The following is an 11,314-nucleotide window of genomic DNA, read 5'->3' on the forward strand; positions in this document are numbered from 1 at the left end:
GTAAAAATTAAAACTTTTAGAAGTATATACCTTCTCCAATTAATTTTTAGCTTAAAGAGTTTAAGTTTAAAACTTAAACATGTTAATGAGGAAGGGTTAAAATTCTGTTCAAATTTAAATTTTCTTACTTGTAGCTCATTTTAAAGTTTCATGTTTTGACTCTCTTATAGCCAGTTTTCTACCTTTAACTTTAAGTTCTGTTCCACAGTCAGAATTCCATGAAAGAGATACATTTTATATCTTCAACCATGTTGACATCAAAATACACTATCATGTTGTTGAAACTGGGTCCATGGGAGCAAGATTAGTGGCTGCTAAACTTGAACCAAAAAGGTAATCATATTACTAGATAAAAAGTAAATAAATATAAGTGAAGTTTAGGTCCAAAGCATAAGTGTTTGGAGCCCAGTTAACTTATTACTTAATCAGTATTCTAGCATTTCAGGATTAATTTTACTAAAATTACCCTTAGCATGATTTGTTATCAAGTTATGAGTTGTCCAGAGAAACCATCCAGATAATTATTTTCCTGTGATGGTAAGCAGTCAAGCCAAGGTGCTTTTTGTTTTGATTTTCAGTCAGGAAGTTTTGACAGCTTTTCCATTTGTCAGCGGGGAATGGAGAAGATGAGTGATTGGGATAGTGGTCCTCTTCACAGTGGAGAGAGCATTGCCTCAGATGTTTGCAGCTTTCCTGTGCTCCAAGGCCCAAATGAGCTGATTAGAGCTGTAATTTCTAAAGCCTCCATGCAGGGTTAGAAGCCAATATGTGACAAACCATTGAAAGAATAGCTCTTCAAATTGTCTATGTTTTTTTTTTAGCATAAAAGTACATATCAGTTATTAATGAGATCCTTTTTTAATTGAATATTTTTTCCACGACTTTTCTTATCATTTGAATTAGCCATTTTCTGATGCACTGGTGGTAAAGAAATGTATGCCGTAATAAGATGACAGTTAATTTAAACCCCCTCAGTGGTTTTTTTTTCCTTAAGGTTATTTAAATGTTCTTCAAGTATAATGTTTTCAAAAGTTGGTTTATAATTGTAAGTAATAATTTTGTATACATACTCATCACTAAGCCCATTATATTAAGTAAATATTTATGCTATTAAATGTAACACGATTAATTTCACCTTTGTCAGGAGCATTGTGAAATATGTACAAAATCTCTAACCTTTACTTCACCCCATTTTTTTTTTTAAACTGTACTTTATCAGCATCTTGCCAAAATGTTTCTTCCCACAGCTTCAAACATACCCATATAGATAAACCAGACTGCTCTGGACCGCCCATGGATATAAGTAACAAGGCTTCTGGGGAGATCAAAATTGCCTATACTTACTCTGTTAGTTTCGAGGTGAGTTTGCTTTTATCTTTAGCATAACTTAGGAATTTACTTTAAATTTGTACTACTTAAACTAATTAAAAATATTAATGATTAAGCTTCTCAAATAAATAAGTTATTAATGAGCTGAGTTTTAGAATTGTCAGTGTACCAAGCAATATAATCAGTTTCAAGACTAAGTCTTAGTTTAAATGAGAAGATACAGGAAATTGGAGACATGATCCTGATTTAGTGTTAAACATAAAAGATACATATAAAACAAAAGGTAGAAAATAGGCTTAGAAGATACTACGGAAACATCAGAGATACATTCAAAAAACATCTGGGAAAACATCATTTTAAAAATCAGGATTTGAGTATGAACTTAAATAGGGAGTTTCCTGTTGGTAGATTATCTTAGGAAATTAAAGGGAATGTTTTTATTAGCAAACGAGTTTCTTAGGAGGAAATTAAAAGTTCGTTGTTACAATCTTAGGCAGTTTTCCACCTCTATTTTTTTAAAAACTCCTTTGGCAATCCAATATAGTTGTAATGTTTAATATTCCCATATGATGTTTCCTTTTGCAAGCCTAGCACAGTAAACAGTGTATATTTCTAAATATTAAGAGCTCAGTATGGATGACAACTGCCAGATACTCAGTGTGCCTGGTATGACTTTGTGGTCTGGCTAGCTATCCCCTAGTCAAAAAGAATAAACTATTCCATTCAATTTTCTAAAAAAAAAAAAAAATTAAATACAGCTCTAAATTTTGACATCTAAAATAAACATTTACTAGTTATAATTTAAAGCAAGACTTTAAAAAACATAAGTATGTGGGTATTATTAGAAATTCTTATGGTCTTTTTCTAATTTGTTACTTAATCTCATTCTGATTTCCCCTAGACTTGAGTAAATCTATAACTCCCTGATTCTCAGGACTAACCAAAGTTATGATAATTAGAAATTGCAGTTGTTGACTGAATGGAGGCAAGCTATGAGTGAGAATTTTTGGATTTTTAATGTGTTTTGTCAGCAGATGCTTATTTAAAGAGATTTTTTTTCTCCCCTCCACCCCAGGAAGATAAAAATATCAGATGGGCATCTAGATGGGACTATATTCTGGAGTCTATGCCTCATACTCACATTCAGTGGTTTAGGTAAGAGGGCAGAGTTAGTCTGCTTTTGCTTTCTACTTTTTCTACCCTTCATCGCTTTGAACATCTCATTTATTCTCTAATCCTCTCCAGTTTATTCAAAAGTCTGGACTTGCTTTCAAATCCTGGCTTTAAGTTACTGGTTTTGAGTCAGGGCAGGTCACTCAATTTCTCACAGTCCATCTCTTGATCTGGAAATACTCACCTCATGGGATTGTTCTGAGCATTAAAGGACATAATGGAACAGAGCATTTGAGGACATTACCTGGCATGTAAGAGTGCTCAATAAATAGAAGCTTCTGTTGTTGTTTTGACTATTTATTTATTATTTTCCTCTTCAAACCATGATTCAAAACTTTCATCTAGAAAGCTGTTCATGGTGCCATAACTCTCCTTTTCCTATTTTACTGACTAATCTTTTTGACACTCACTGAGTAAATTTGTTCTTCAGTAAATTTCTTGAGGGTACAAGCCAGTTCTTTGTTGGTTCTTTGCAGCTTGTGCTGCAATGTTTTGGGCACAGTAGTTATTTAATAATTTTGACCATGGACAAAAATTCTAATTCTAAACAGACTATAAAATGATAAGTATATAAAATTATATATCTACTAGAAGGAAACCTGAAAGAAATACAGTTCATTGAATTTGTTGGATTTCAGGTAGTTTTGATTTTGATTTTGATTAATGATGTGTTAATGTTGTTCAATAAACAGTTTAAAAAAGAGTTTCACTGTTCCTAATATTAAGCTACAGATAATCATGACATGCTTATTTCTACAGCATAATGAATTCCCTGGTCATTGTCCTCTTCTTATCTGGAATGGTGGCTATGATTATGTTACGGACACTGCACAAAGATATTGCCAGATACAATCAGATGGATTCTACGGTGAGTGGAAACATTTCAACTAGTCTTTGGTCTGCCAAGGATAGTCTTTAAAGTTTCATCACAACATTCAGAGCTGAACTATTCACAACTATATCTGTCAGTAGACTGGTGCAGGTGGGTGATAGGTACACAGCTACAGCTTGTTGTCTTTCTTCACCATGAGCTGTCACCTGTGCCAGATTCCCTAGCCCCGATGTATACCCAGTTTGTGAAACAGAAAAACTGAATGGAAAACTCCCAAGCAATTTTTGTGTGTATGTTTTAATGTTTTTAAATTAATCCTAACTGAATTTTTACTATTTCAACCTTTTGGTATATTCAAAGTAATTTAATGTCCCAGCCTTATTTATTGTCAAGTATTTTAAGTTGCCTAATGTTATACATTTTATACATTTTCATTTCAGCAGCACAATAATAAAATTTTCATAAGATTCATAGTAATTTGTAATAAATGCAAAAAATTCAAATTTTCGTTGTTTTCTCTTCCCTAGCTTCTCCAGCCCTCCCCTCCACTGCCACCTTTCTATCCTGTTTTAATTGGAAAAAGAACATATCAATATTTATAAGCTTTTAACATTTCTACTCAACAGTCTCTTTTTTTAAAGTAATTTCAAAATACTCTGTTCATAATTGGCTTTTCCAAATAATTGCTGGTAGTGGAGTTTTTTCTTAACTTGCACAGTGTCGCCATATGGCATATGGGCCAGTGGCATCCCTGCCTCCAGTCCTGCTCCCGGTGTTGTCCTCCCTTCAGTCTTTTAGCACAACAGTCAGAGAGAATCTGCTCAAACAGAAGTCAGATCATTTCACACCTGAGCACGGCCCTCCAAGGACCTCTCTTTCCCTCAGAGTGAAAGTCAGAGTCTTTACAATGGCCCATACGGCCCTGTATTACCTCAGTGCTCTACTCCAACACGTACATGTTCCCACATCAGAGCTTTCACGCTCACTGTTCTCTCTGCTTAGAGTGTTCATCTCTCAGAGGTTTACATGGCTAGCTCCTGTACCTCCTTCAGCTTTACTGAAATGTGAGCTTCCCGTTGAGAGCTTCCCCACCATCCCACGTAAAATTACATCCTCTCCTACACACATTCATGCTTCCTATTTTTTCTCTATAGCACTTACTACTGTCTAACATACTATAACTTTTCTCACTTACTTTAGTTTGCCTTTCCAATGAGAACATGTACTCATGAGAGCAGGGATTTTTTGGTCACCCTCACTGTAGTATCTCTGGTGTTTTAAACATTGCCAAGCTTATATCAGTACATGTTTGTTGAATGAATGAGTAAGTCAGTCAGTTCTTAACGTACCAGACTTGTTGATACATTGCTGGGTTCACAGTAGGTAACAGAGGGATCCAAGGACTCCCCTGCTCTAACCCACCACCCAAAAAAGTGAGCCAAGGCCAGAGCAGGAAATAGAATGCAAGCCCGAGAGGGTGAGGTTCCCTGTGGATCAGTTCTGTTTTCAAGTCCTCGACCAGTTGGAAGGCCAACCCTTGGGTCAGCAGCAAGGAGCTGAACCTCAGTCTCATCCTGAAGTAAGCCTGGATTCTGAAAGTGTGGCCAAATGGTTCCAGGTTAGCGAGTGCTTCTTACTCTTGGCAGAATCAAGTAGAAATCCAATGAAAGAAAGTCTACCACATTTAGATTCATAGGATTCTTCCAATTTAAGATCAACAAAATGTGAGCTATTAGAAATTTATAAAAATTTACAATAAACAACATTTAGGACTCCGAAGATTTCAGATACTGGAATTATTAGTCTCAGAGTATAAAATATATGAAAAAGTAACAGCTGAGAATTTTTCAGAACAAATGAAAGATAAGAATCCATAGATAAAGGAAACACAATATATCCTAAGCAGAATAAATAAAAAGAAATCCACATCTAGATCATTTGTGGCAAAACCATAGAACCTTAGAGAAAGGAGAAGATCTTATAATCACCCAGAGGGAAAAAAAGATGAAGCAACTGCAGAGGAAAAACAATTAGACTGATAGTGGGGTCTCAGAGATGAAATATTATTAAATTGGTGAGAGAAATTAACTATTTATATAGAATTGTGTACCCAGAGAAGCTGTCTCTCGATGAAGGTGAAATACCTTTTACAGGTAAATAAAAAAACAGTTGATCACAAATAGACCTTCACTGAAGGAATTTATAGAAATACTTTAGCAGAAAATAGTCTTCATTCTGCCCATGGGAACAGGACTGGGCGGTGGAGGTGGGGCCACTGAGTAAAATTTAAAAAAAGAATAGCAGAACATAAATAAGTGAAGCCAATCCTAAAGGGAGATTTAGAAGGATTGGTGAACTAAGAAATTCCAGGTAAACACTTTCCAAGTGTAATAATGAGTCTAAATTTGGAAGTTAACAAAGGTATATCAATAGGGAAAAAATGAAAGCCAGGTGTGATGGCCTGCGCCTGTAGTCCCAGCTACTATAAGGTAAAAAAGACAAATGTCAACCAGGGAAAAATATTAAAATCCTAAAATCATTAAGAAAACAGAAAAAAAAAAAAAAGAAAACAGGCAATAGCCTAGTAAGAAACTGAGCAAAGTACATGAAAAGAAAGTCCATAAAAAAGAAAATACAAATGGTTCTTAAATATATGAAAAGGGACATTATTCATAATAAGAGAAATGCAAGTTAAAACTGCAGTGCAATATTGATTGCTCATCTGGTACTTAGGCAGAAATTAAAATATTTGAGATGAGCCTGTTGCGGAGATTGAGGACGTGAGCACTTTGATGCCTAGTGTATGACATTGTAAAGTGGTATAACCTGTGGGAAGCAATTTGGCTTTGGAGATTGTAGAAACTAGAAAGAAGTCAGTGAATGATCCCAGGTTTCTGCTCCAAGCCGCCTGGTTGGTTAAAAGGATCCCTCTGGCTGCTGTATTGAGGATCCGCTGAATGGGCACAGATAGGAGCAGACCCATTCAGTGTATACTCTAGTAGCCAGATAAGATGTGATGGTGGGCGGGTATCCTGTGGATGTGTTTGGTGGTAGAGTATATCTCTGCATAGAGTATAGATCTGTTAAAGGGTTGTGTATGAGGTATGAGAAGAAGGGAAGAATCATGGGTGGCTCTAGGTTTGGGGGACTAAGCAGCTAAAAGGATGGAGTTCTTATCTGCTGGGGGAGTCTGTGGGAAGAGCAGATTTAGGTGGGGAGAGAGGATCAAGAATTCAGTTGTGGATGATTCTGTTCAAGATGTCTGTTAAACAGCCAAGTGGAGCTGCCGATTGGGTACTTTGTATATATGTCTGGAGATCAGGGGTGCAGTTTGGGCTGATGATGCAAGTTTATTACTATGTTTACAGCTGTGCTTACTGTACTAGCAAAGTAAATATAATACCATTTGCTTATTTTGGAGATTAATAAGTGTAGATTGAAAAGGGTGCCCTGTGATTAAAAATTAGGTCATCAAGTTGGTTCACAAAATTTGACTTAGAGTAGAACTTGGTAGGGATCCCATTGTCTTTGTAATTTCTCAGTAAACAGTTCAGGAAAGCTGTAGAAAACTCTATGAGTCAAGCTCTATTCTTCAAAATTGAAATATATATTAACATTTATAAGTTCTTTGGGTTTTGTTGTTTTTGAGATAAGGTCTCACTCTGTTGCCCAGGGATAGAGTGCAGTGCAGCTCACTGCAGCCTCAAACTCCTGGGCTCTAGCTATCCTCCTGCCTCAGCCTCCCGAGTACCTGGGGCTACAGGCATATGCCACAATGCCCAGCTAATTTTTCTATGTTTAATAGAGATGGGGTCTTGCTCTTGCTCTTGCTGAGGCTGGTCTCAAACTCCTCAGCTCAAGCGATCCTCCCACCTTCGCCTCCCAGAGTGCTAAGATTACAGGCATGAGCCACTCACTGCACCCGGCCTATGAGGTTTTTTTTAATGTTTTTTCACTACCAGCACATTCAACAGTGAACAAACTGTCTGGTTGTCTCGGTGATGCCATATGACAACTGATTTGATTTCATTTTTTTTTTTAGGAGGATGCCCAGGAAGAATTTGGCTGGAAACTAGTTCATGGTGATATATTCCGTCCTCCAAGAAAAGGGATGCTGCTGTCAGTCTTTCTAGGATCTGGGACACAGATTTTAATTATGACTTTTGTGACACTATGTAAGTATTAAGGAAAATAGAAAAGTAGAAAATACTTTTTCTAAAATAGTAATTATTTGAAAACCAGTTTTCCTAAGTGGGTAGCTAGGTAAGATTGTTTCCAAAAGTCCTTTTGGCTCTCAAAATCTGGATGCTTTGGCCCTAAGTGACTTGGGGAAGGGTTAGCTGCACCCAAAGGCTGACGCTTGGTTTCTCCTTTCAGCTCTGTGGAGACCAAGCTTTTCTTGTGGTAGCACTGGGCTAGAGGTGAGTAGGTCACTCAGGTTGACTCCTCTCTCTACCCAGCCTTGAGGGGAAGGAGCAGTCTGGTTAGGATTCCTAGACATTCTTGGCGTCTGCTGAGGGAGGAGAGAAGGGGAAAGGGGTGGGGCAGGAAGCTCTCTGTATATTTCTCAACTGGGGAGGATTCTAGCAATGTTTAGGAAGGATCTTCCTAGACAAAAAGTGTCTTTTTTCTGTGCCACCTGAACGTCTTCAGAAATTTTATTATGTTAAGTTCTTGTCAGTTAGGACAATCTGGTTTTTTTGTTTGTTTTTTTTTTTTAAATCATTGTTCCTTAGAGACATTGATCAGCCACAGGGGTGGTTCTAAGGCTACTCTCTAGGGATACATTAATTCCACAGTCTTCCAGTTTGCCTCACTGTAAGAAAAAAAAAGTTTATAAATAGAATTTGATAAATTTTATGTTTACTTTTCATATTTTCTTTTATTGATGTCTGCTGTTGAGAAGTGGTAGCAAATGAACATTATGGGACGAATTCAGAAATAGCTGGCTGCCTTTTAATAATTTCCTTAGTGAACATTTGTTCTTATGTTTGATTGCACGTTAAATACCTAACACTGTAGTCAGGTACTGTTAGTAAAGTTCTTCCAAATTTTTATGATAAAATCAACTATATAAATTCCTTGCAAAGAGCATTATTGCTTCCAAACATCTGGCACCTGAATAAGTTTGGGAACCACTGATTCACACATTTGGGCTCAATTTGAAGACTAATTACAACATCTTTTTTCAGTCTACTAATAACTTGAGATACAGCTTTGATAGATAGGGCTAGAATTTGTAAGTATATCATACTGAAGAGGGTAGGTCAGGAGAAGGTGTCATAAAAGAGGTTGGGACAGAGGATAGTGTGAAGGCACTAGATGCCATAGAGTCACAGTGGACTTAGAGCAAGATGAATATTTGAAGATAAATTTCTGCTTTAAAATTTTATCAGGAGCTGCTTTCTGCCACAGTCTGGTTTTTGTTGGGGTCAGCTAGAAAGTGAACTCGTAAAGAGGGAAGTTTGAGAGAGCCTAGGATAGGAGATGATAGGAATGATTTTCCTTAAGTCCTCAAATATGAACTTCCTACTTAAGGACAGTCCATTTCTCAGGCTAGGGGAGAAGGAGATTGCATCTTAGCTGAAGTCCTGGTAGGTCTAGTAAAGCTACCCTGATCTGTTTCCTGCTGATCATGGTGCTAGTCAGAGGTGTGTGTCATGTGTGTGCTTGGTAGTGCATGCTTTGGAGGAAACAATGGGGATTTTCTTCCTGCTGGGATTAGAAAGCCACTTGAAACTCTTCTTGGCACTGTCTTACTAGCCTTGAGATGCTGAGCATAACTTCTGAGCTCCAGCTGAAAGCTGGGAGTCCCTATAAATATCAGATGGCATTTTTATTCTCATTAGTAGGAAGAGTTATATAAGGAAGAGCAAACAAAGCTAACCAAGTGAATAAGGGTTGGCGCCAGAGTTACCCTGAGTCGTTGACCAGGGCCTTCAGTAATTTGTTTTTGAAAAGCTAATGGTACTATGAAATCTTTTCCCTCGTGTTTTGCTGTTTGATTAGAGATTCTGTCTTATCTCTTAAGTTTGAGTGTTGTAAGAGTTTGTTTGTTTTTTTTTTTAACCTCCAGAGCCAGAGAATCAGCCACTATTTTTATGAAACAAAAGCAGGAATATTTCATAGTTGGAATATTTTTATTTATGTTCATTTTAAAGCTGTACTTGAATCTCAGAAATGCTGAGTGCACTCTTAAGCATCCAGACAGCCTCCCTGATCATGGGAAAGATGAGGTCTTATGGATTCTAACAAGAAACTTCCAAAGTGGATTTTGCCTTACGTATGATCGATCATATTAATGCAGTTCATCAAATATTACTAAGATTGAGTATAGCTGCATCGTAGGATAGCACATGTTTTTTCATGAATTTATATTTGTCATCTTGTTTCAAAAATGAGAGGGTTCCTCTATCATTTCACAACAAAGGAAACAGGTAATAACATTTATAATCTTTCATGTTCTAGTTTTTGCTTGCCTGGGATTTTTGTCACCTGCCAACCGAGGAGCGCTAATGACATGTGCTGTGGTCCTGTGGGTGCTGCTGGGCACCCCTGCAGGCTATGTTGCCGCCAGATTCTATAAGTGTAAGTAAGAGCCACTGTGACAGGGCGTCAGATCAAGAATCAACTGCTGCAGCGGTGGGTTTGAGCGGGGTGTCAGATGGGCTGCTCTGTGAACAGCATGTCTTTAGGGGTCTGTCCCTAGTTAAGAGGAGCCTGGCTGGTGATTTCTTTTGTGATGTGAATGACTATCTCTAGGCTTGTTTGCTCAAAAATGCTTAGACAGTGAAAGAAGCAAATGAGGAGCCTCTTACCCACCACTCCCTCATTACTTTGTCTTTTAAGCTTTGTCTTAACAGGTTGGGCTGAACAACTTAGATTTGCTGCACTCATAGAGACATATTCAGACTAATAAAGGGAAAAAGTATACAAATCTGGATGTCCGTTTTCTTACATATGAAAGGCCATACTTATGTTGTATCGATTTAATATTTATAAAAATAAAAAAACTGTAAACTAAGATCTCACTATTTTAGAGATCCCTGAAGTAAGTTACTTTTGTAATATCATTGATATCGAAGTAATATCTTGCCTTCGAGAAGTAAAATAAAGTTCAATGAAAGAATGGGTCAGGGCCACAGCATAAGGCTGAGATGTGACTAGGTGACTTAGAAAGAAGCTCAGCAGAGTCAGTGAGTGCCAGAGCTGGCCTACTTAGGAATGCCGAAGCCCTTCTGGGATTTACAGTGATTCTCCGGGATCTTTTGATATGAAAAAGGTTTGAGGTGAAACACAGGAGGGTTACGTGGGCAATGTTAAGGTGGGATTAGGTAGTCTCAACCCCAAGTAGAATATTAGCTAGACTTTGCCAGATACAATTCTCTTCCGAGTATGTGAAGTCCCGTATGTATATGTGTTTAAATGTGTTTTAATTTCTGTGAATTTTGTCAAGTTCTTTTTTTCTTTCATCCTTTACTAAAGGACGTAAATTTAGGGTGGTCATAGGTATTGTAATGCATATGAGATGCCAGTCAGACCCTTGTCTTCCTCCAGATTTCAGCCACACTGGCTTTCTGTCAGTTCTTCAGAGTGTGTTCCTTCTTACCTGCCTCCCACGCCCTGTGCCCATACACGCCCTGGACCTCCTCCAGGTCACACCTCCCCATGCTTCAGGTCTCCCAGGCGCAGATCAAGTAGCCTGATCATTAGCAGAACGTTACTGAGAGTTGCTGCCACGTGGCCCCATCACAAAAATATTTCATTTTATAGTCATTTCTAATGTTTCAAAAAATATTATTTTAATTTTGATTGGAGTTGTATTAAACCCAGAATTAATCATTTTACAACAATCTCTTCATCAATAACACTGTGAATTCAAATCATATATGTATAATTTTTATATATAATTTTGTCATTTTCTTTTAGGGCAAGTGGCACTTCAACTGATCATTAGCAGAACGTTACTGAGAGTTGCTG

At 37.4% G+C, this 11,314-nt stretch overlaps 1 protein-coding gene across 1 annotated transcript in view; it reads left to right on the forward strand.

Moving 5' to 3' along the window:
• Positions 1–11,314, forward strand: part of TM9SF2 (transmembrane 9 superfamily member 2) — a 60,875-nt gene that overhangs the window by 28,452 nt on the left and 21,109 nt on the right. Inside the window, exons 6-11 of the mRNA XM_012644447.1 lie at positions 209–333; positions 1,248–1,359; positions 2,405–2,484; positions 3,262–3,370; positions 7,377–7,509; positions 9,803–9,922. Of these exons, the coding sequence (XP_012499901.1) occupies positions 209–333; positions 1,248–1,359; positions 2,405–2,484; positions 3,262–3,370; positions 7,377–7,509; positions 9,803–9,922 (679 nt within the window). The remainder of the gene's footprint in view (positions 1–208; positions 334–1,247; positions 1,360–2,404; positions 2,485–3,261; positions 3,371–7,376; positions 7,510–9,802; positions 9,923–11,314) is intronic.

This window comes from Propithecus coquereli, unplaced genomic scaffold, assembly GCF_000956105.1.
Source record: "Propithecus coquereli isolate 6110/MARCELLA unplaced genomic scaffold, Pcoq_1.0 Scaffold212, whole genome shotgun sequence".
Lineage (NCBI taxonomy): Eukaryota > Metazoa > Chordata > Mammalia > Primates > Indriidae > Propithecus > Propithecus coquereli.